This window comes from Gossypium hirsutum, chromosome D12, assembly GCF_007990345.1.
Source record: "Gossypium hirsutum isolate 1008001.06 chromosome D12, Gossypium_hirsutum_v2.1, whole genome shotgun sequence".
Taxonomy (NCBI): domain Eukaryota; kingdom Viridiplantae; phylum Streptophyta; class Magnoliopsida; order Malvales; family Malvaceae; genus Gossypium; species Gossypium hirsutum.
This window is the reverse complement of record NC_053448.1, coordinates 60913644-60938771: the sequence shown is the minus strand read 5'-3', so window position 1 is coordinate 60938771 and position 25128 is coordinate 60913644. Positions and strand designations below refer to the sequence as shown.

Below are 25128 nucleotides of genomic sequence, written 5' to 3'. Positions count from 1 at the left end.
ATGCATGTATTTATATTGGACCGTTTTTATTTAGAGAATGGAGATATTGGACCATTAGGAACTTGGAATCATTTTTTTTTCCGTTGAAAATGCTTGATAGAAATTACAAAAGATCTTCTAGCACAATACAAGTCCCACCAGACGAATTCAAGGGCCAGCCGGGAAAATGGAAAATTTTAAATTTAAATAAATAATGAAATTATAAATTAGTATAAAGTAAAATTATATTTTAATCCTTAAAATGAAAATAAAAAGTCTAAACTCTTGAGATCGTAAATTAAGAAATGTCTCTCAAAATTTCATAATTTAATTTCAAACTCAATTAAAAAAATTTGAGTTCACCCTAATCCCGCCCCTAATCATAAACTAACTCCTAAAGAACAAATATGAAGACTGAACATACAGAGCTGAAGGGACAAAACCATCTACATATCACGGGTATAACACGATAAAAAGACGAATTAGGAGCATCACGAGCATAATCACGATGAAATCAAGATTTTCCTTGACGAAACAAAATGGATAATTCAAAAGTTGATGTCATAATGCCAAGAAAGTGAGCGATGAGAGAATAAAGCCTCATGGTAGCATCTATCGTATGATCAAAACGACCTCGTGAACAGATTATCGGTTCATATCAAAATAGTTAATACGTTTTGTTTTTGTCTTGATATTAGTATGGATTGATATTATTTTTGTCTTAATTAATAAAATTATTTACAATTTTTAAGATAAATTTATTTCTTAAATATTTTTATTATATTCTTTATTGCAACCAAATGTCAGTGCATGTTATACACAATAAAAATATCATAGAGATCCTTATACTAGAAGTTGGATTGCATTTAGTCCCTTTTACTAAAAAAATAGACAAATTAGTCCATACATGTTAAATTAGATAGCAAATTGGTTATTTTGTTAAAAAAATTATTCATTTCTATAATTAAAAATTGGTCTCTATACAACAGCATGAAGTATATATGGCATCTCACGTGTCATTGTTTGATTATTCCTTTAGACATACCAATTTTTAATAGTATAATTAAATGAATTTTTTAAGACAATGTTTGAGAAGTAAGATTCTAGAATTTGAATTTGTTTTTAAAAATAGTGTAAATTGAGTAGTGAACTAGTTGAAAATGCCACAATGATAATTTCTCAAATTCAAGGATTTATTAGATATCTATTTAATAACAAATTTGGAATTCTTAAAAAAATTTAGATTTGGTAAATCCATGTTTTTATACTTTTTCTGATATATATTATATTGAATCTCAAGAATTTTATCTACAACTTATGCATTTTATTTCTACGATTTACCTAATAAATAAAATCTAAATCCATATTCCTAAACGAAACATAATTTTACTGAACATATAAGTATTGTAGAGTGAGTAAAGTAAACAAACAGGAATATAGATAAATGATCCATTTATTTTTTATTGTAATTTATGGGAATTAATTTATTTTTTAATAAAATAAATATAATACAATCAGATAATTAAGTATTTTTACCAACGTAGGACTAGAGCTGTCCATGGGCCGGGCCGGGTTCGGATCGGGCCCGGAAAAATTTTTGGCCTGACTTTTAGGCCCGGGCCGATTTTTAATAAACACAAAAAAATATTTTAAAAATAAAAAATAAAAATAAAAATATTTTTAAAGTATTTTAAAATTAAAAAATAAAAATAAAAAATATATTTATTATATTCGGGCCGGGCCGGGCCGAGCCCGGGCCAAAAAAGTTGAGCCCGAGCCCGGCCCATTTTTTAAACGGACCTCGTTTTTTTGCCCAAGCTCATATTTCGGGCCTATATTTTTACCCGAATCCTCTCATATTTTGGGCGGGTCGTCGGGCCGGGCCGCCATGGACAGGTCTACGTAGGACTAATAATTTTAAGATTTATTCATTCAAAGTAAATTTAGACCGTCAATAATAAAGAATCTGAACATCTGACGGCTCTGATTCAATGCCATTTCTACCGAGACATTCCCTCGAATGCGGAATCGGTAATAAGCACACCCGAACAAAGCTAGCCTCTAGCTCCGCCAGGACCGCCTCCACTTCTCTCCCTTTCCCAAAAGCCAAACATCGCTCCGGATTTGGACTCGCCCTGACCAAAAAAGAATCACCACAACCTGCAACGGCGAGTCCAAATGAACGATTCCGATGCCCCCAAGTTCGACAACGATGAACGACAAGAAGACATCAGGATGCGATTGAGGCCGTCGGATAGCAACGTGACTGAAGATCAGGAGCCCTTTATGGGAGTTAAAGTCCGACGGAAAGCCTCCCGCCGGCATGAATATAAAGGAGACTACATGGATATCCCCTCCCGTCCTTACTTAATGAAGATTTTGCAAAAACAAGGTTATTTAGCTCTTTTTGTTATTTGCAGCGTTAAATCTCATATCAGTCAGGTGCTATTGTTCAATTTAAGCATTAAATCTCAGTTCGGATTTGATATGATCAGATTGTAAATGCCTGTTCTTGCTTGAAAAACATTGTTAATACTTTTTTTTTAAATATGTAAGATCTAAGCTAAGGCACACAAGAATTTAGTCTAATAGCTTGACTGATTTGATAGGATCTTTTAGGATTTTATTGGACTGTGTTGAAGTTCGAACCAATTTAAAATCTAGATCATAATTTGAGGAAGGCTGTTTCTTATTCTTATTTGATTTTAGCGCTTCGATCTAATAATAAAATGATATAAAACCTGCAGGCGACAAGCAAGTTTTCTTTGCTGATAAAGTTCTGAAGTTCACTTCAACGGGAAAGCTGAAACGGCGGATTCTTATGGTGACTGATTTTGCGGTTTACTTGGTTGACCCTGACACTGGTACGCTTAAGCGCCGGATAGCTTTAGCCGCTGTAGATAAGATATGTTTGAGTGAACTAAGCGATAATTTCTTTGCAATTATCGTTCCGACGGAGTATGATTTGCTAATGGCTAGTACTCGCAAAACTGAAATTGTTACCGTCTTGGTCGATGCTACCAAGAATGCTTCTGAATATGAACTCGAGGTGGATTTTTCAAATAGGTATTAGTTATCGATTCAACTGCCATTGGCATGTTTCAGTTTGTTTGTTGCTTTGATTCAATCTTTAAGCTTTGTTTTGAACTAACATGATTGTGCCCAATGTAGATAAAATTTATTAACATTATGCAAACACCTTTGTATTCTAGTATAACTGGTTGATTGGGGCTTTCAATTCGGGGTCTTTTATTTGTTATTTCATTCATTTCTTGATATGTGCATTGGTATCTCCAAAGCTTCCATGTCTATGAATCATGTTGAAAATGATTAAATATTAGTTGTTGAGATCATTCACTGACAAGAATCAATGTTCTTGTTGAAGAGGAAATAGAGAAGATAGAGCATATCTGCTTTAGAAGCAAAGAGGCACCCAGAACTTTACTAACAAAGAGAGGGATGTTTTACCTCTACAAGATATAATTTAGCCTAAGACCCTCTATAGTTGTTAGATATCTGCTATATTTTTGCTTATAGATGCCATTTATAGGATAGCATGAGTTAGTGGCCTAAATTTCATTTACATCAGGCTTCTAGTTGGCGAAAAATATCCTGCATAATAATAGTTGGTTTACTTGTTAAGAAGGGAAATCTTTTCTTTTTTGCAATTGGATCTTTTAATCTTCCATTTGAAGGTAACATTTCCCTGGTTTTATTAAATGTTATATTCTTTTGTTAGGTTTGAATATAGTGCTTCAGCTGACCTCGTTAAGGAAGTTCAGTTTGAGGAAGCCGAAGGTACGTGACATGATGCACTTAACACTTGTAGTATACTGGTTTTATGTGTCACTGAAACATGCACATTTATGCAAATCTCAGGGAGTGTTAGGACAAGAATTGTGAAGAAATAAGTAGAAATTGCACTCGTCAAAATCTAAAGGTGAAATGGACTCATCGCACTTTGTGGCAGGTTCTGCTCAGCATGGAGGTCACCCCCAAAAGTATGTACCATATTCTTGTCCATTTTAATGTATTGTTTTGTAATTTTTATGTGAGAAAAATGGTTGTATAAACTCTTTGCATGTGTGATATCTCCATACTAGGTAGAAATTGTCACAATAGAAGATGGTCTCCTTTGCGTAACATTAATGAAGTAATACTATTATTCTGTTGTGTTGCAATCCATTGTGACATTGTTGTTGTTAATTAAGGAGAAACTTCTTGAACCAATAAGCTGAATATTTAAGGTATCTTCTCAAGTTGTTCTTGTAATCAATGTATGTGAACCCGAACCTAAGAGTATATCCAGAAGTCCATTCGAAGTCATCCAAAAACGCCCACATGTAGTGACCCTTTATGTTCACACCCTCCCTGCCAAAAAGTTAAAAAAACATTGGATTCAGCAATAAGTTAAGGTAAAGCTAAAGTTGATTTATGAATTGAATAACTTTTGTTCTAAGTACTCACTGAATTGCTTTTAGAAGGTACTTTAAGTGGCCGTCAAGGTATCTAATCCTGGTGCTATCTTTGAGTGCCTCTTTTACCGTCAATGAAGCATTATTTGCTTCAGCCACCCCTGCACCGAATAATCAATAAATAAAATAGCTTATTGGTTCAAATGCATGAAAAACAATTAGGTTAAAATGTACTCCAAGTCCCTGTACTCAAACATTTGGAATTTAGTCCCTCTTCTTTTCAGATTTCAAATTTTGGGTTCAATTGTTACCACTGTTAAAATTCTTTTGTTAAATTCATGTTCATTGTAATGTCTTTTTTAATTTCAAAACATCATACCAATGAATTTTAATGATGTTAATAATCAAACTTGCATTTTAAAAATCCAAAAAGTAGAGGGATTAAATTCCAAATGTATAAAAAGTATAGGGACTTAGAGTATATCTTAACTCAAGATTAAAGACTCAGGCAATGTGGCTAACCATTCTCTGTAATGTAAATGGTCGGACTGTTATATTTCTTCTTTAAATATAGCAGAAGGTCTCTCAAACCCTTTGGATAATTGAAAAGCCAGCTCACATCAGTCTGCAAAATTATTGACACCAATATTTTGGTCATCAAAATGGCTGTTTGAAGAAGGCAGAAACAGGGGGAAAAGTTTTTTTTTTTCTCAGCTGCAAGAACTTACGGGTGTGCCGATCGGAACTCCATTCTTCTCAGCTGCAAGAACCAAAAGGTGTGTTAATGATGATGGAAGTGTTTTCTTTTAGGGTTCAAATATAATAAGATAATAAGCTGTGGATTGGAAAGTCATTAGCATACTTGTGAGATTTACTCTGGCATCAGTGGGTAGGAAGGGAGTATTCGATGGACCATTTTCTGCATAGTTAGTGGTGTAGTAATTTGCACCAAGGAAATCAATTGACCCTTTTAGCAGCTTGGACTCTGCTTCAGTGAATTTGGGCAGTCTATTTCCTACCAATGATTGCATGCTCTTTGGATACTCACCATATATTATTGGATCCATAAACCTACACAAAATTTGGCACGAGTTATCAGCGAGTCGAAATTTTCATATGCAACACCTTAAATACGATTATAACACGAAAAGTAACATGAATAACGGGTCTAGTATTCTTTTCGACTCACCATCCAAAAAGGAAATCCCGAGCCCTGGAAGCTGCCTTGCGGTCCGCGGTTGTATCAAATTTTGGTTCAAACCAAGTGGTTACTAAGGTGATTCCAATTTTTCCCTCTTGAGATGCCTGCACTTTCTATCACTATTAGGGTTGTTCTATTATATGTTGATGATTCACTTTTGCCCTTCATTTTTATTTATTTAAAATCGGATTCGAACCTGGTATTTCTTTCTATAGAGATTGACGGCAGCTGCATGGGAAAGAAGAAAATGATGGGTTAAGATATAAGACTGGGTTGAAGAGGGAGGTAAGCCAGTGGCAAGGCCTAAGCTCCACCCATTGGGTTCATTCATAGTCACCCAGTGCTTGACTCGATCCCCAAATGTTTTAAAGCAAAAATCAGCATAATCTACAAAGTCATCCCTGCCAAGGAAAAAAAAAACAAATTAATCTCTCTTTTTAATAAATAGATGTTGAACTAAAATATTTTAGACTAAATGAAATATCCACCATTTTATTTGAAATGATTAAGAGAATGCATTTTGTTAAGGGATTTTCACTTCACGTACACAATTTTGGGACTTTGAAAATCCACCATATTCATCTTCAAGAGCTTGGGGATGATCAAAATGGAGTAAAGTGACAAAGGGCTTTAAACCATTGGCAAGAAGATGATCTATGAGATTGTTGTAAAATTGGACACCCAATGGGTTTACCCCGCCACTAAGTTTCCCCTCTGCAAAATAAAGACCATAAATTTCAATTTTAATATTAAAATAATTAAAATTAAAATGGGTAGATTAAAAGGAATGATCTTACTGGGTAAAATTCTAGCCCATGAAATGGAGAACCTGAAGGAATCCAAACCAATTTTTTTCATAAGCATAATATCTTCCTGTAGAACATTAAATTAAGTGGTTTTTGTTAGATTATATAATGATAAAAAATGTTATTATGAATCTAAATAATTAAATAAAATTTTATTGGGCAACAAACCTTGTAACGATGATAAAAATCAACTGCAACATCTCCTGTACTTCTATCAACAATTCTTTCTGTCATAATTAGCCAAATTTAGAATTTTCAATAAAATAAATTGTAATTAATTATAGTGGACATTTATTTGGCATATATTATTCCCGTAAAACAAAGGACATATTTTATACATAATTATTTGGTAATGAAAGGGATATTATTATTGAAAATCTTGATAGTGTTTTCAATGTCATTGCGCATATATATTTTTCAATTGAATTTTATTAATTTATTATTTTTCATGCTTACATTGTTATTTTGAATATAAAAACTTGAACTTTGGTCTAAAAGAACCTCACCTCAATTTTCTGCTTTTTGAACTTTTATACCATTGTATATTTAGTATTGAATATGGAGTATTAATTTGAATTTATTTCAAATAATTAATAATTTATTTTAAGTTTTTAAGCCGTAATATGAAAAATTAGTGAACCTGGATGTTGTCTAACGAGAATGTCCCATACACTTGGTCCTTTTCCATCTTCAAGAGCTGCTCCTTCAATCTGCAAGCAAGGAATTAATAATAATAACCCCTGTACCACCTTTTCAACTTAGGTATCTAATTTTCTTTAAATCATCAATTTCATCTCATTTATAAACATTATTTTACAAATTATAACAAAATTAAATATTTAAATTAGCATAAAATTAGTTCAAAGTGTTTTTAACTGGCTTTTTACTTGGTTCAATCGATTTTGTACCGGTTTATTCTCCCTTTAAAATTCTCAATTCAACCAGTGAGCTCGGTTCTAACAACCATATGATTAACTTGTTATACGAACTCAATTAAAGACTAAAATCAAGGTTTTCAAAACCAGTTGATATCAAACCGGTCAAAATATCAATTCTCAATCTGATTGGTCTGTCCAGTTTAATTAAATAAATTATTTAAAAATATATAGAAAGCCATCTATTCAACTAGTTCAACCTCTTATTTTGAACCGATACGTCAATTGATTTTCGATCTAACCATTCCAATCCATTGATCCAGATTGTTAGTCTTAATATATATAACTAATTAACTAATAGGAGGAGGAAAGGCACCTGGTAAGCAGCCGATCCAGCACCGAAAATAAAACCAGGTGGAAAACAGCTTCGGTTAAATGGCCTCCATTTATGACTTGCTATTGCACCATCCATGGCTACCATTAACACCAGCAAGCACAGCAACAAAGCCCCCTTCTTTCCCATTTGTCTTACCCCTCTCAACTACTAAATGCTACTAATCATATATATATAGCAACATGGTGTTAATTAAAAAAGGAAATAAATAATAATGTTCCCATTATAATTTTTTGACACATGGTACTATACATTTGAAGTAATTATTGATAATTTAAATAAATTACTCTTTTACTCCTTGTCTTTTAATTTTAAGTTATTCATGCATTTTGTTTAAAATTTTCCTTTATAAATTTTTATATGTTAAATATAAAGTTGATTTTAAATAAATTATCTTTTTATTTTAATATTTTACTTAATTGAATCAACTTTTAATGTTATAATATTAAAATTAATCAATATTAAATTGTTAAGCTTAAAATATAGTTAAAACACACATATTAATAACATTTATCAAATTAAATTTATAAATTTCGAATATAATAAAAATTAATTATATTCATTGATTAAAGTAGAGCAAAAATAAATATAAAATTATTAAAAATATATAGTATTAGCAGTACTAACATTAAAATAAATTAATTTAAAAATATATATAAAATAAAAAAACATGTAATAAATTATTAATAATATTATTTAAATTATAATCTATTAATATTAATATTAATATTGAAATATATTAAATATTTTAAAATTAAGTAACATTAATATAAATTATTCTAAATATTTTAAAATTTTTAAAAATTATTTTATATCAAAATATAAAATATAAACATCCCTAGTGGGATGGCCAAAAATGGCCGTCCTTTGCGTTAAATAAAAATGGATTTGGCTTTAAATTAATGTGTGGAATCAATTATGAGGACCGCTTGATATTCGATAAGAAAACTTTGAAGAGTAAAGTGTTGTTACTATAAAACAAAATTAATCTATTATTTTTTTGCTATTTGATAAGAAAAATACCCCTTTCTTTTTGCCAGTCAAAGTACATGGTCCAACCAAATGAGTTATTTGAATTATAACCCATTATTTAAGAATAATTTATTATTCTCGGTTAAGTACTAACTTGATTAATATTGATATTACGGTAATAAAATTGATAACATTAATGATTATATCTTAATTTTCTAAATTTTGATAAATAAAATGTAATTTAAATCATATATAAATGACTAAATTTATAAATTTACTTTTTCTTTAAATAAATTCGTGATTATGCTATTCCCCTGTGTCTTTTTCAAACGTAATATTGAAAAAACAAAACAAATATATAGTAATTGCGTGGCTAGAGTATGGACTGCCATATGGTTGCGTGCCATTAGGAGAAAAATTGACGTTACATTAGGGTTTCACCAGTCCGAAATTTCTTATCCATGTTACGTTAGGGTTTTATCGACTCGCCGTTTTGGGCGCCTCGTTTCAAGCGCTGAATAGAAAGCCCTGGAAACATACTCAAGCGGCAAAACTTTCACCAGTAATAAATATAAGAAAAAAAGGAAAAAAGGGAATAAATTTTCCCTTCATTTTTAATAAAAAATCAAATTAAAGTTTTAAACTATTATTTTTCACTTTTAACCATATAAAAAAACCACTGTCGCTTCCGTAAATTCGCCCAAACGCGGCCCAAAGCTAAGAGGGTTTTGTGCGTCTCTCGCTTTTTTTTTTTTTTTTTTCTGGTAAGCATTTTCCGCTCAATTTTTTAATAATATTAATTTCCTCTTCCCCAAGGAATTCGGAAAAGCCTTTCAATTTTCTCTTCTTCTTTTTTTTTTTTAAAGTCAATAAAAATGTCCTGACATTAGGTTATATGAGAATCAATTCCATCGTTTTGATTCTATTTTCACACTTTTAATTGTTTTTTTTTTGGAGAGAAGATGCAAGCAATAGAGATGGCGGAAACACAGCGGCGAACCCATAATCCATGGATGAGTTCAGAGCAATCCTCGAGAGTTGAAATCAACGGTCACGAATTGTCGATCATGGAACCGACGATAACGGACATACTTGAGACTGAACTCGGTGAGCCTCAGGATCAGCATGATAACAGTACTACCAATTCGAATCTAGGGATTGGAGAACGAGCTTTCTCTGCTGCTGGTGCTGCCGTTTTGTCCGCCATCATCGTTAATCCGCTCGATGTTGTCAAGGTATGATAAACCACGTAATCAGTACAGTTTCCTTGCTGTTTAATTGTGGTTTGAAAATATTGCCTTGTTTCTTTCTTGTAATTAACAGACAAGGTTGCAAGCTCAGGCTGCCGGAGTACCTTACTCACATCCGTTAAGTAATCTAATTGGTCGAATGGCGTATTTCGGACCAAATACGGTACCAGTGCAATCTATTCCCTCACTTTTGATATTCAGAGAAAAGAATTCTTTATGTTGTGTGTTATAATCTTTTGATGCAATGTTAGATTGTGTTTAATTTTGTCATATATGAATATGTTGGATTAGATGTTTGCTGATTTAAGATGTTCACCATCTTGTACCCGTGCTGGAGTCCATGGAACTGTATCAATTTGTCCTCCTGATTGTTTTCAGTACAAAGGAACATTAGATGTCTTCAACAAGATTATACGCCAGGTCGGTGCTGCAATGCAGTCATCTTATATAACTTGTTGATAAGATTGCTGTAATAACCTAAAGTGGTTAATTCTTTATCTTAACTATACATGTGACTGAGTATGTTTTCCTTTAGGCATTTGTTTGTGTTTACTACTATTTTCAAACGCATAACAGGATAATATTTTCTGCAGGAGGGGTTTTCTAGGTTGTGGAGAGGAACTAATGCAGGTCTTGCTTTGGCTGTACCAACAGTGAGTTCCCATTTCCATTAACAAACCTTACAGCAGCTGAAGAAAGTATTTTTGCATGCAAATATCATGTACTGATATCAATAGAGCTTTTTGACAGTTGCTTACATTTCTGTACAGGTGGGAATCTATTTACCTTGCTACGACATATTCCGCAACTGGATGGAGGGGCTTGCAGCACAATATATGCCTAGTGCAACACCATATGCCCCTTTGTTTGCTGGCTCTTTGGCAAGGTCATTAGCTTGTGCGACATGTTACCCTATTGAACTTGCTAGAACTCACATGCAGGTAATTTTGATATTAATTTGTTTACTGAGCTATTTAATTTGTATTTTCATGGTAAAAGTGATTCTATTGCTATTGCTGGTATTTAATGCTACTATGTTTTTCCTTTTTGACAAAAATAGGTTTGTTATTGCTTTGCTTTAAAAATTGAATATCTGTCGGTTCATAGATACCTTTTGTATTGTTTCATCTAATTCATTTTTGTGTTCTGTTTTAATCACAGGCATTTAAAGACACTCAGATCGGAAAGAAGCCTCCTGGAGTTTTTAATACCCTTCTAGGAGTTGTCTCTGATGTCAAGGGCAGAAACCCTCCGAGCAGTTGTAAGTTACTCTATGGAATACCTGTTTCTGGTTATTGTTACTTTTTCAGCATTTTAAGATTAGCCTTTTGGGAATATACTTTTTCCCTTTGTCTTTTTACTTTCTATGTCCTAAACATAAAAAATTTCATAATTCATTGTTGTTGTGGTGTTGCGCCCTAGTGCCTGACAACTAAAGTGCCTCTAAACCTTTCAAGTGAGGCACATTTGATCAGCTACATAGCTAATGCATTTAGACTCACTTTTTATTATGGCAGTAGGTGTGAAAAGAAGCTTGCCTGATTGAAGTTCTAGTTAATTTCTTTTGTTTCTAACTTCTTTTCATTACCTATACCTTTACTAGCAAGAAATAAGATATTAAACTCTCTCTGCCTCTCAATATTTGAGTATTAAACAATAGACATGTGTCAGTAAGGAAGTCGTGCACATTGTTAACAAAAGAAAATTAAAATTTTGGATATTTTGTTAATAAACTAGACTACTCTTTAAAGTTCATTATCATAATTTATACCTTAAGCTTTACTGCACATGCATATTGTACCTTCACCCACGCGGGTTTTCTGTTTGTGCCTTACACCTCAAGCAATATAAAATTAGAGTGTGCCTTGTGCCTTTAACTTGTATTTCTGCAACTCTTCAGCAGTTCCAGATGTGAAAGTTTATAGCAAATTGAGAAACTGATGTATAAGGTTTAAGCTTAATGGATATGGTAATTGCAGGCTAATATGTTCTTATATAGATGGTTTAACATGCCAACATGATGACTTGTGTCTTTTATTATTACTTTGTTGGAGCGTGGAGTCATACTTAATAAACGAGTGTTTTTTCCTTTCATTTTATTAGAATTGAGTTTCATCCTAAATGATCACTGTATAAATAAGCGACCGCAGTTGCTTCTGAGAAAACAAATATGGCAATTTTTGTATATTCCTGGCTCATTTCCATAAGAATGGCAGTCTGATTGTTACTGAATGGGCATTTTGCTGTCTTAATAAGACAACAAATTTTTTTTCCTCCACAATTCTAATAATGGTTTTTTATGTTTCCCTTGACAGTGCAAGGGTATCGTGTCTTATGGACAGGCATGGGAGCACAGCTTGCTCGCGATGTTCCTTTCTCAGGAATTTGTTGGTCAACCCTTGAGCCTGTGAGTTCCCACTTCTTAGAACTCCTATAGTTTACCCCCCCCCTCCGCCACCACCAGCAGTAAAGTTTCAAGGAAACCCATTGGCGTTTTCGAGTGAATACATGCCAACAACTGAATTTCTTGGTTTATGTACCTATTACTGCAGATCAGGAGAAAATTTCTGGGTTTGGTGGGTGAAGAATCCAATGTCGCTACTGTCCTTGGGGCAAATTTTTCTGCTGGGTTTTTTTCATGGAAGCCTTGCTGCTGCTGCTACCTGTCCTCTAGATGTTGCTAAAACTCGAAGGCAGATAGAGGTTTGTCTCCTTCAAAAGCTAATGGATGGTTCTTGAATATTGCTACCCGTTGACTTTATGCCATATGCATTACCCAGTTAGTAGTTACTTTTGGTACATATTGAGCATTTTTGTTTTACCCCTGTAAGTACAAAGTTAATGAACTAGACTATGCTGTTTTATATCTTCTAAAATATGCCATCTTTGTTGTAATTTTCAGAAGGACCCTGTGAGGGCATTGCGAATGACAACGCGACAGACACTGATGGAAGTTTGGAGGTATCTTTCCAACCCACTGTTAATTGAATTATGCATCTTTGATGGAGATATTACGCATGCATAACAGGGTTCCATTTTCCAAGCCTCAAACTTGCCCTATGACCTTTACGAATAAGTTGTGAATAAAGCTTTCTGTGGCAGCAATATGCTTGAGAAACGATTTTGTGTTGATAGAAATGAAAAAACTCGGATAGCATTAAACATTGAATTGCGTATGTTCATGGAATTTAAATTGTTTTATGTTTGTCTATTGCTTGGTTGTGCTAAGAACCAATTAGTTGATAGATTCAAGCTATAACTTGTATAATTCGGGAAGAGTTGTTACTTATGGACTATACATTTGTTTGGAACAGGGATGGAGGGATGAAGGGGCTTTTTACGGGAGTGGGTCCTCGAGTAGGCCGTGCCGGCCCTTCAGTTGGGATCGTGGTTTCATTTTATGAAGTAGTGAAGTATGTTCTACATAACCATTACGCAAGTTCATGACCCACAAGAGCCAGCTGATCCCAGTTTTCTGGTCTACTAAGAATTTTGCTTCATTAAGGACTTGAAAATTTTGATTGGATAAAGGATACAAGTAGCAGCAGGAATATATGCTCTGATAATATGCAATTTTGGTGGTGTAGATTCCTTTGTGTAGGTCTTTGGACGTTTTTAACTTTCTAAATGTGGAATATACAAGCATACACCATAGATTGTCGGTAATAACAAAGCGGGTTCATCGCTGTAAATCCTTAATCTAGGTCTCCAAAGCTCACAAAGTTAGCACTTTATTTTTTTCATTTCTGACACAATTTTGTTTTGTCGTGTTACTTTTGTTTCTCAAGGCTCAAAGTCGAGGGGAAATTTTGATTCTTAGAGTTTATTTTATTTTTTGCTGAGGTGGTCTCAGTTCAATACAGTTTCCCCCTTGAAGAAATAAGGAGACTAATTTTATTTTTTATTTTAGTTCATACAGATATTGTGATTAGTTTTGATCTCTCATTATCTTTTGGGTTCACATTCTTATGCTTGAAATATATCGTATCATGTATTTATATAAAATACGGACTAGTTAATAATTCACATAAAAGTTTTTTGAAGCATTCATATATAAAATGGAAATGGCTTAATAAGGTACCTGGGTTTTTTTTTTTTTGTCTAATATGATATTTTTATTCAACAAAAATATATCATTTTAGTATTTAAAATTAGTTATGTTAATTTTGTCTAATTTGTTCAAGCTTTTAAGGTTTATATGATAACAATTCATAATTAATTAATGATTATTAAGTCGTTCCTAAAAATTGAAAGAAAATTAACGGCCATTGAAGAGCATTTAGTATATTAAACTTGAAATTAAACAAATTTATTAATAATGCAATTTATAAAATCAATAAATTATGAATTTTTTTGTACCAAAATAAATAAATGATGGAAATTCAAATTCTAAATTTTAAGTTCTTTTTTTCAATAATGTGTATTTAAAAAAGAAATTGTGAAACCCAAATAATACCAAAAGATATATAGAGCCAATATATATTTTATGTTGTTCTTTTTCATATACTAATAATCAGTGGCAATTGATTGATATCCAAACCCACTACTTCATCTATGTTTCTATAAACAATCAGCAAGCTTCTATCTTTTCAGTGCCTCCCTTCATTTTCTGCGGGGCAATGATACATATAACTGACTGCAGAGTTCTCCAATAAGTTTATCGAACATATAGCCCATAGTCATAAGCAAAAAGCAACAGAAAGCAAAAGCTATAAACCTTATTAGATACGAGATAAAGTTTACATACAGTCTGTCCTAAGTTTTACCTAAGCTATATACCTGATATTCGAAAGTTTTACCTATGTCCTCGAAGATTAACATATTAGTACCTAACAGAGAACGAGAACGATAAATAACCAAAAACAACATTCCCCAGCTCTCGAGTTCAGATATCTTTTAAATCAATTACTTGCAGAGAACCTTAAGGAGGAAGAAAATTCGGATCCTCTTTGCTTTTGTAGATCTCAAACAATTGCTTAGAATATTTTGTTGCCAAATTTCTACACAACTCGACTGCATTCCGATCATATGCTTCCAATTCCTTCACGGATTTCATTAAATCACCTTGCGGATCACCATCAGTCAGAAACTCTGCCAACGTACAGCCCCTTAAGACACAGTACAAATTCCAGCATATAGATATCAGCCGCTGTGCAAAATATGACAATGATGTTCATCTAAATCATAAACTTACGAGTTCATATACCTGTAGGCGTCGATTTTATTAAAACCTCTCTGATTTTGGCACAAGGCTGCCTTGGAAAGTTTCTCCCCTGATGTTTGTTGCCGGTAGAGAGCACACACAGCTTTCATGCAAAGTTCGGGATCCTTACCAAAGGCTGCGAGCATTTCCCCCTCGAATTTCCAATCCGATTTATGATCCTTTTTCCTTTTAAGTTGAGAAATAATCATGTCAAAATCCACTTCATCATTCGAGTCACTAGAGACATCTTCTTGTCTGCTACAAGCATCGTTGCAATCGGAACCATCTTGCAGCGAGTCACTACAACTATCGTCACAATTGGTAGTGTCGGTGTCCTCAACAATAAATCCATTAAGGCTATCGCTGTCACTCTCACTATCTGACCCAATCTTGTCTGAACCTTCATCTTCAACATCCTCAGTTGTAGGGGTTATTAGTTTGCAGAGTTCACATTCACCTTCCTTCCTAGATGAGCACCTTTTTACTCCTTCAGACTGTCTAAGTGATACTAGTCTCCGTTTTCGAGGGGTAAAACTACCTCGGGTAGTAGCAGCAGGAACTGCTTCCTCGTGATGCATCTTCCTGAGTGTCGCAATTGGAACATTATCATCATCACTCTCCGTGTCACTAGTAAAAACATTAGAGGCTCGTTTTCTTTTGGAGACTGCAATAAATGAAACAGTATTCTCTTTTCCTTCCTGGTTTCGATTTCACTATCCACAATTCCTTCTATTTCGTGTTTACCATCCACATCTTCCAAGTTACTTGTCAAAGGTATTTCATCGTGGACCAAATTAAGTTCATCATCACTACCATGAATATCAATTATAATGACTGAAGCAGGTTTAACACCAGCCGGGGTGGAAGGAGCCATCTGTTTACCGGGGCTTCTTTCCTCTCGAAATGGCAACAATCTTTTAACTCGTTTACTACTCTCAATTCCGTGATCTCCCTTCTCAAAAGTGAAAAGCTTATACGGTGTGTCATTACAAGGTGTCACTGAAACAAAAACAAACACCAAAATTGAAGATGACGATTGTAAATCATCATAATACATGAAACTATAAAAACCACAGAATACCGAGAAAAGAATCATCATTACCGGCTGGTTGTAGATTTCCGATGCCTTTACCGGGGGAAACCAGAGTAGGTGCAGAATCCATGAAACTCACTGCTTTGTCTACGGCTGGCAAGTCGTTTGAAGTTATTCCATCTTTTGATTTAACTCCTTCATTCATCATATCAACTGGCCGCTCCGTGCTTTTCAAAACCGAGCTTTCTTGCAGCCGTGACATCAATGATTCCAATTCCGTGAACTTCAACTTCCAAAACTCGGCCTCGTTTTGAGCCTTACTCTTCTCACATTCCAAAACCCTATTCTCCACCATCAGCTTAGAAACCATATCTTCCTCATCGCTCTCTTCGGTCAAATCAACAGCTCCCTCAATCAACCCTTTCCCTCCATAACCACCTACCATCCGGTCGCCTACTTCACTATTCCGACCCCTCAAGACCTTAATTTCATCCTGAAGAGCAAGATGCGCGGCTTCTAATGACCTGAATCGAGTCTCGAGTACTTCGTAGTCGCTTTTCCTCATTCGACCCTCCGATTCTAACTCCAAACACCTCGTTTCGGCTTTCTTGCTCCTTGATTCCAATTCACTACACCTACAATTTCCCACCCCTCCATCATAAACAAAATCGGTTTTCGGAACGTTTTCATCAGCTTCCTCCAAATTGATCTCCATCATCAACTTCAACCACCTATAACACCAAAACAAATTTCTTTTTATAGTTTCTTCAACAATTAGCTATTACTAGAGCAAAAACCCTAGTTATATTCAAGAAAAATTTCCTCAGAAAAACAATAATTAATAACAATGCAAAAAGAATAAGAAAGAAGCCACAAATCTTCTACTTTTGCTAGGTTTTTTAGAATGCTAAACAAGGGAAACAGTATAACAAGTATATTTCAGAACAAAATAAAAATTCTCCTCCTTTTAAAAACCTGAATTTTCCCTTTCTTACTTCTAACTTTCTTTGATCAAATTTCTCGGGAACCAAATAGAAAGAGAGTGAAAACAAAGCAAAACTAAAAATTTACAAGCAAAGATGGAAACTTAAAGTAAAAATGTTTAGTGGGGAATAATTACAGGGAAGAATTGTAATTTGTAAGAGACCAAGATCAGTAACGTATGATGTTAACACGTTTCAAATTACTATTAATTATTAATAAGGGTAAATATAACTTTTAGTCTCTAAACATATCAGTTATGTGCATTTTGGTACCTATTTTGATAAATGAACTCGACTGTTTTAGTTAGTAAACTTGGGTGTTATCAAAATTTGAGGTGAAACTCTAGATTGTTTCATATTGTTACCTGAAATTTTAAAATGATCTTTTTAAGTTCTGACACGATCTTAGGATGATAATGTCATCAAATTTTTATTTTTGTCAAGTTGAAGCACTAAATGGGCATAGCCACCAAGTTTAAGAACCAAAGTGAAAAAAAAAGTTGGAGTACCAAATTGGACCTAATTGATAAGTTCAGGGATTAAAAGTTATGTTAACCCTTAATAAATAATAACTACGTATTAAAGAAGCCAATTGAGTTAAAGTGAGTGCAGCATCTTTTTCCTGGGAAACAAACGGAAAATCCCCCCCAAAAAAAGGAATGAAAATCCGTAAGCTTATCGTCAGCCAACGCTCTACTCTCACTCACAGAAAACCGTTATCAAACTTCCAATTGGAATCGAAACAATGCCTCTCGTCGTACACGGAGGAGCCGGAGCTCGAAGGTTTTAGCCAGTTCATCGATTCCCTCAAAAACTACGAGAAATCCGGCGTCCCTAAAGACGCCGGTACCGATTCCGATGATGGGTTCGATTTGGGCAGAATGAAACGCCTTATGACCCGACTTGGCAACCCGCTATCCAACTTCAAGGTCCGTCCTCTTCCTTTTCAATAAATTATGTTCATTTTCTTCCATTTTCAAATCAGTGCTGACACAATATATATATATATATATGAAATGATTGTATAGAGTGTTCATATTGCTGGGACAAAGGGAAAAGGATCCACTGCAGCTTATTTATCGAACATCTTACGCTCTGAAGGTTATTCTGTTGGTTGTTATACTAGGTGCGTTTTATGTTTGCTGTCTTCATATTTGGTTGTCGTTTTGGATGATATTGCAGCACTGTAATTTATATATGTTTTGTTTTTAAGCAGTCCACATATGCTTAGTATAAGAGAACGTATGTCAGTAGGAAAAATGGGGAAGCCAGTGTCTTCCAATGCATTGAATTGCCTCTTCCATAGTATTAAACGAAGTCTCAACGAAGCTATTGTGCTCGAAAATGGATGTCTTAGTCACTTCGAGGTTCGTACATGTTGAGATTTTTCGTATCTATTAATATCGTTTTGTTGGATATAAGCTAACATGTTTTTTTTAGGTTCTTACTGCGGTGGCATTCGCTTTATTTGCTCAAGAGAATGTGGATATTGCAATCATAGAGGTGATTTTTATTTGCCTAATGAATTTTCTTTACAGCACCTTTGAGTGTGTATGCGTGTGCGGGGCGCAAGCAGTTGTGTCTGCCTTCATGTTGGACTTACTGTTCCTTTTTTTTCTTGTTTGGTTTGATTGTAACGAGACAGGCTGGTTTAGGGGGTGCTAGGGACGCTACGAATGTTATTTCTAGTTCGGAACTTGATGCGTCAATCATAACGGCGATAGGTGAGGAACATTTGGCTGCGCTCGGGGGTTCTTTGGAAAGCATTGCAATGGCAAAAGCTGGAATCATTAAACATGGTCGTCCAGTTAGGTGATTTTACCTGAAAAAAAGTTTTGTTTGATGTCAGTGTGTGCTTTTTGAGCTCGTCATTTAGTACCTTTCTTAATCAGGACCATAGATTCAAATAAAAAACTTTGGTATATGATGTTCTTTTTCTTCATATATATATGCATGCATCAAAACCAATGGATTGTTGCTTGATGGGTCGATTTTGTATTGGTTTTGAGATATAATGCCTGTTTAATGGTTCTAATTTTCAGGTGATTTTAGGCGGGCCATTTCTTCCCCACATTGATCGCATTCTTCGTGATAGAGCATCTTCAATGTTTTCACCTATTGTATCAGCATCTGATGCTGGAGTTAGAACATCCATAAAAGGAATTGGCACGTTTAAGGGCAGACCTTCTCAATGCTGTGACTTGGTGATAGAACTTGACCATGGCTCACAGTCGGTATGTTCTTTCGAGCCTTACACTGCAAATAACTTGAGTGCTTTTAACTTAATTCCCTTTGTATTTTGAATCATTTTCATGAACTTATATTGTTTAATCTACACAGTCCATTGAGTTACGTGATCTAAACCTGTCGATGCTTGGAACTCATCAACTTCAAAATGCAGTAACTGCAACATGCGCGGCACTATGCCTGCGCAACCAAGGTAGGTGCTTAATCTTCATTATTCTGATCGCTTGATTTCTACTGATGCCAGCATCATAGAAACTCGTGAGTAGCCCAGCAAACCAAACTTTAGGTAATGATAAAGCATGAATACTACGTGGGAATAAGTCATCAAGGCCTTGTTAAGTCCAGTTAAGTTTTTTTTTTTTTTTTTGGGTTCTCTTTTATTATTTCTTATTGTTTCTTTGGATAATTTTGTGCATGCTTCAGGATGGAGAATCTCGAACGGATCTATTAGGGCTGGCTTGGAGAATACATTCTTGCCAGGAAGAAGCCAATTTCTGATGTCCAAAGAAGCTGAGAAGTTAGGATTATCAGGATCAACAGTATTAGTCGATGGAGGTTTATTCCTCTTGATTTCCTTTGTTTTCTATTTCTAGATTTAGATGAGCAGAGAAATTAGGATTAACTGCCTATTCTTGTAATCATTCAGCTTTATATGAACTCGTCATTTTCCTGGAAGTACTTCTGATGGTGTACTTATGTTGTTTTTCAGCTCACACGAAAGACTCTGCAAAAGCTTTACTGGAAACAATACAAACGACGTTTCCGGATTCACGATTGGCTATTGTTGTTGCTATGGCTAGTGACAAAGACCATTTAGCATTTGCTAAAGAGTTCCTTTCAGGTATAAACCGACACCCCATAAACTCTAGAATGGGGTATCATTAGTACTTGATAAATTTAACTCCGATTTTTACCATTACTCTCTCAGGTAAACAACTAGAGGCAGTCTTCCTAACAGAAGCCGACATAGCTGGTGGCACATCACGGACGACCTCGGCAACCGCTTTAAGAGATTGTTGGATACAAGCTTCCAGAGAATTGGGCATTGAAGTTCTTCACGATAGAATGACACGGTATAGAGAATTGTTCGAGGACAACTTCATTTCCTCGACAAGGGACTCGAAACATGAAACCATAGTTGCTGCCCAGAACTCGCTATCGGATTCCTTGAGGTTTGCTAATCAAATTCTTAGAGAAAGAACGAGGAACGAGCTAGGTATTCTCGTGGTCACCGGATCTCTGCATATTGTTTCGCTGGTATTAGCTTCTCTTAATAGGTAATGGTATTGGCTCAATAAACTTTTTACTAGTCACACTTTGCTATTGCTTTGCACGCCAGAATCAGAGATTTGTTTGTGAGTTTTTTTTTTGTTTTTGTATAATCTCATTATGTAATAAATATATTTATTAAAATTTTGTAATAAAATTGAAATGGTGAAGTTAAATGTTTAGGTTCAAGTCTCGTTTTGACACGTTAATAATTCATGTTGGCTTTATCACCTTCGTACATTCCTATTATATCATGTTTTTTTTTCGAGTCGAGTCCAAAATTTCCAAAGCCGAACAGCACTCAGTTTTCAGGTCAAACCCGGAGCAGCTTGGCATCGAAATGTTGTCTGTGCGGAGCTAGAAAGACTGCCTGTACCCCATCAAGGTTAGGCTGAATAGCTATGGGACAGAAATTGTTGGGCCGGAACAGCTATGGGCAGAAGTGGTTGGGCCTTATATCAGAAAACAAAGAAAGTTGAAAACGCGGTTGAAGTAGTAAAACAAAAACATGAGTAACATTGAGAAATAGAGGCCCCATGTGTTGGATGATATTCCTGCATGAAAAATAGAAGAGTGTAGGCGGAGTAAGAGTGGGCCTTTAAAACACTAAATTTTCCATCTCCGCCCACAACTCCATCATTACGACCGATCTCACTGGTCACCATCATCCACACCCACATGAGAACCAAATTTCAAACAACGTCTTCATTTTTTGTTCTTTCGTTTGCTAGTGTATAAAACATGCCAAAAGGGCTCGCCAACCACGGGGCATTTAAAGCTGGTTTTCGAGCCATCTCAATCCCCATAATTTACGTAATCTCCATGATAGCTCTCCACCCTCAAAACCATTCACACTTTATTTTTTTTGGAAAATAAAAAATGGCTCCACTTCTTAATAACCTTAACAGAAAAACAATCCAACCCGGAATTAAATCGTTTAGTTGGTTCCTGCAATTACTTTAAAAGAAATGGATTCGAAATCTTATTATGGGGGTGAAGGTGACATTACATCGACGACATTTTCGACGTCTCAGAGTGAATTGTGATGGGAAATAACACTGTGACACTGTTGGCCGTCACTTTTTTTTGCATTGTAGTTTGGTTTTTTGTTTGTTTGTTAGTTTGGCATTTTTTTCAGACTTAACTGTTTGTTGTCCATTGATGTTCATTCGATTGGTTGTGTGTGTTCTCTTTTTGGAATTCTGTAATTTTATTTTCGTTAACCGAATACATTTCGAAATTCTAGCCAATTTAATGCTCATAGTATTTAACATACTAAAATTCAACAACTCATAATTACCCATACTTCCAACAAATCCATTAATTCCTTAACTTTTGTTTATTAAATGAGTTCTAAATCAAATATAAATTTATCCTTTAAACATATATAATTTGTATTCTATTTTACTATAATTAAAATTAATCAATATAAAAACACAATTAAACTGATATATTAAGGTCTACACTATAATAAATATATACAAAGTTTGCATATAGTGGGATTACAATTTTACTTTGAGTTTCTAGATGAATCATAACTTTTTGGAGAGTGTAAGTGCAATTTTACCATTATGTGGACTTATAACTTGATAAACCTTTTAAAGGGACTAAAAAAGGCATATTTACAATTTGGGTGGAGGGATCAAGGCCATTGCCTGCCCTCCTATTTACGCCCTTGGACATAAAACATAATAAATATAAACTAAGAACTCAGACATAACTTACATAGAGTGAGACATAAATCTAGTATCTTAGAGTTCTCATGGTCTTAATCTTGCCATTAAGTTAAGACCTTGTTGAGGGGGGCCAACAGCGTAGAGAGAAACCTACAAACTGTTGTTCACTAGGAGGTCATATTGTCCTTGGTGGGCTCGTCAAGATCCTAAAAAGGTGGATCATGCAGACACACATAGTCACTCGTCAAGGAAATCTCAATATAAATTTGTTTTTTAGGGCAATGATAATTATATTTTATTTTTGTCATCTCTTTTTACATTTTATTTCTTGTTTAATAAATTTTTTTATGTAAATACATAATGAATATTTAACTATTTAATTGTAATTATAATTTTGAGATAAAAAATTTAAATCTTTATATTTTAATAATATTTTTCATTGAGATTTAATTTTAATAATAATTTTAAAAATACATTTAAAATATTTAATTTAAGTTGAAGCCAAATGCATTTTGTATGGAAGAAGTCAAGTATTAAATTTTCATTAGAAATAGAGAATTAAATCAACTAAATAGAAAAAAAATATAAAAATAACAATAAAAATATTATTTTAAATTTACTTAATAAATACGAAAAATTATCTTCAAAATTTAAAAAAAAATCAAAATTCTTAAAACTATAATAGTAAAAAATATTTTACACTTGAAGGGTAAGTAAGTTTTATCTTAAAAAGTTACCAAAAGAAATGAAAATGAAAGAAAGGCCATTAAATGCGTTTACATCTTAAATGCTAAAAAGGGTGGACAGTATATTGAAGTCCTACGAAGATTTTGGGGACTCCAAAAACAGGTTATTTTGTGGCACTCAATTGCTGTTTTTTTTTTTTTTTTACTTTGATTTGAAATTTGGGATTCTTTTACCCCATTAATATTACCAGTAGATAAGGTAGAGGAGACATTTAATTTCACAAACACACTTTTAATTCTTCCTTCTTATATGTTTCATTGTTGGGTCTGACACATTTTATGTGTGGGTAGGCCCAATCTTTTGCATTCCACACAACATTTTCAATTTATTATTTCAAAATTTTCAATTTTCAAGTTCAAAATAAATTTTTTAAAGATGTCCTAAATATTTCAATTTTAAAGTTTTCAAAGTTTTTACAAATTTATCGTTTCATTTTAGTTTTTACTTTTAAAAGTTATGCATTAATATTTACTTTTCTTTAAATTTTTTATTTTAAATTATATTATATAATAGTTGATGTGTCATTTAACAGTTAACTTGATGGTTTTAATAATTGAATGATCTGATTGGTATAACATTAATAAATTGGGAATGTAATTAGCACATTTTAAAATTTAAAAATTAATTTAAAATAAAAGTCATAATTTAAGGATGCTTGGTACAATTAACTCATTATATATATATGTTGAATTTTTGATTTTTTTTTCAAAAGCAAAATTTTTATGTAACTTCTTTTATCACTAAAAAGCTATTCACTTTACTCTTGAAATATCATAAAAATATCCATATTTTTTACAACATTACTTTTTAAAATATAATTATGTCTAAAAGTGACAATTGACAAATAATTTTTTTTTGTCTAATTTTATTTTCAATCTCTATACTCTTTATACATTTAAAATTTAATTTCTCTATTTTTAACCTCAAGATTTAGTTCTTATACTCTTTTGATTTAATAATTGAAAAACCATCCAAGGAATTCCGTTAAATTTGATTACATGGCACTGTTTATTTTTAGAGTTTACAAGTGTAAATACAATGCAATAATCATAATATAATGACGAGCACAATATAATTACAAATACATGTCTAAGCAACTATAACATTGAATCAAACTAATACAAAGTTCAAACAACCTAATTAAGAATGAGAGTAATCCGGAGAAAACCATCTCACCAAACTAAAACTTAGACATAGCAATAACGCATTGTGAGACTGGAGATCCACACACAACAATTGTGTATAATGAAATTGAAAGGACCCAAGTCCTCTGCCTCTGCCTTTGTCCGCAATACCAATGTCTCGTTGGCAATTATAAGGCATTATTAACGTAAACCAAAAAATAAATAAATTTGCTCAAATGGTCAATTATTGACCTTTATGCTTATCTGAAGCAATGTTGAAAAACCTTACACTTATAGATTCGATATTGGAAATCTTACCATTCAACAATTGTATTTACTTATTTAGCTTCTAAAGTGCACGAGAGCAATTCTTTTCTAAATGCCACAATGTTCAGTTTCGCAAAAGTTGTTTAATAGTGTTATCAATCGGGCATTGTTTATTAAATAAAAATTATAAAGAGATTAAAAGTAAAGACACTAAATTTTAAATATGTAAAGGAAATAGGACTTGAGAACATAATTAAATCATGTTCTTCTTTTTTCTCTTCTTTGTTTAATTGAATTTCATGGAGTTCGTAAGGACTTTAGTAGCAATGGTGAAAGAATCTGGACTCGATTGGTTCTGATCTAATCAAATGCGATAGGGTTTGATTCTTTTTTTAAAAATATTAGGTTTCGAGGTGGGTCTAATTCTTCAATTAGTTGGATTAGGCCGAAATTAGGTTTAGAAAAAAAAAACCTATCTGCTGAAAATATGAAATTGACAATTTAGTACTATATTTAGGTGTTGGCAATTTATTGAACTTTACATTTGCGTTATGTTGATTATATGGTGAATATTTAACCCATTATGGATGATCATCCTGCTTGGGAAGACAAATATTGGTAATTGATTTGGATCAAAATTTTCCAAAATAATCCTTTGGATAAAGGACTTTGGATTGGATCGTGGTT

General features: G+C 33.5%; 3 protein-coding genes, 1 long non-coding RNA gene and 2 pseudogenes across 6 annotated transcripts; 4 read left to right on the top strand and 2 right to left on the bottom strand.

Annotated features, from left to right (window-relative positions):
- Positions 1-1937: 1937 nt before the first annotated feature.
- On the top strand, positions 1938-4160 carry LOC107947266 (myosin IB heavy chain). Of its 2 annotated transcripts, none has more exons than XM_016881858.2 (4): positions 1938-2371; positions 2727-2843; positions 3719-3777; positions 3859-4160. In XM_016881858.2, exons 1-4 carry the CDS (start codon positions 2158-2160, stop codon positions 3880-3882), a joined length of 414 nt encoding a protein of 137 aa, XP_016737347.1. In that variant the 5' UTR covers positions 1938-2157; the 3' UTR covers positions 3883-4160. The 2 variants fall into 2 exon arrangements, with proteins under 2 accessions (XP_016737347.1, XP_016737346.1); XM_016881857.2 differs by having other exon boundaries at positions 2727-3045.
- On the bottom strand, positions 3989-7813 carry LOC107947267 (beta-glucosidase 12-like; annotated as a pseudogene).
- Positions 5446-6097, top strand: LOC121224366 (uncharacterized). The gene is made up of 2 exons (XR_005921990.1): positions 5446-5670; positions 5811-6097. It is a non-coding gene; the product is annotated as an uncharacterized lncRNA (long non-coding RNA).
- Positions 7814-9414: 1601 nt separating the features above from the next.
- LOC107947264 (mitochondrial carrier protein MTM1-like) lies at positions 9415-13796 on the top strand (annotated as a pseudogene).
- Positions 13797-15532: 1736 nt separating this feature from the next.
- On the bottom strand, positions 15533-17261 carry LOC121224365 (uncharacterized). 2 transcript variants are annotated; one of them, XM_041107599.1, is made up of 3 exons: positions 17124-17261; positions 16198-16859; positions 15533-16094 (listed from the first exon to the last, which is right to left on the bottom strand). In XM_041107599.1, exons 2-3 carry the CDS (start codon positions 16844-16846, stop codon positions 15604-15606), a joined length of 1140 nt encoding a protein of 379 aa, XP_040963533.1. In that variant the 5' UTR covers positions 16847-16859; positions 17124-17261; the 3' UTR covers positions 15533-15603. The 2 variants fall into 2 exon arrangements, with proteins under 2 accessions (XP_040963533.1, XP_040963532.1); XM_041107598.1 differs by having other exon boundaries at positions 17104-17242.
- A 431-nt stretch (positions 17262-17692) lies between these two features.
- LOC121224364 (dihydrofolate synthetase) lies at positions 17693-20816 on the top strand. Its single transcript, XM_041107597.1, has 10 exons — positions 17693-18040; positions 18140-18237; positions 18328-18478; positions 18552-18614; positions 18757-18918; positions 19154-19345; positions 19452-19551; positions 19782-19913; positions 20068-20199; positions 20287-20816. The coding sequence occupies exons 1-10, from the start codon at positions 17771-17773 to the stop codon at positions 20637-20639; spliced, it is 1653 nt and encodes a 550-aa protein (XP_040963531.1). The 5' UTR covers positions 17693-17770; the 3' UTR covers positions 20640-20816.
- Positions 20817-25128: the final 4312 nt, after the last annotated feature.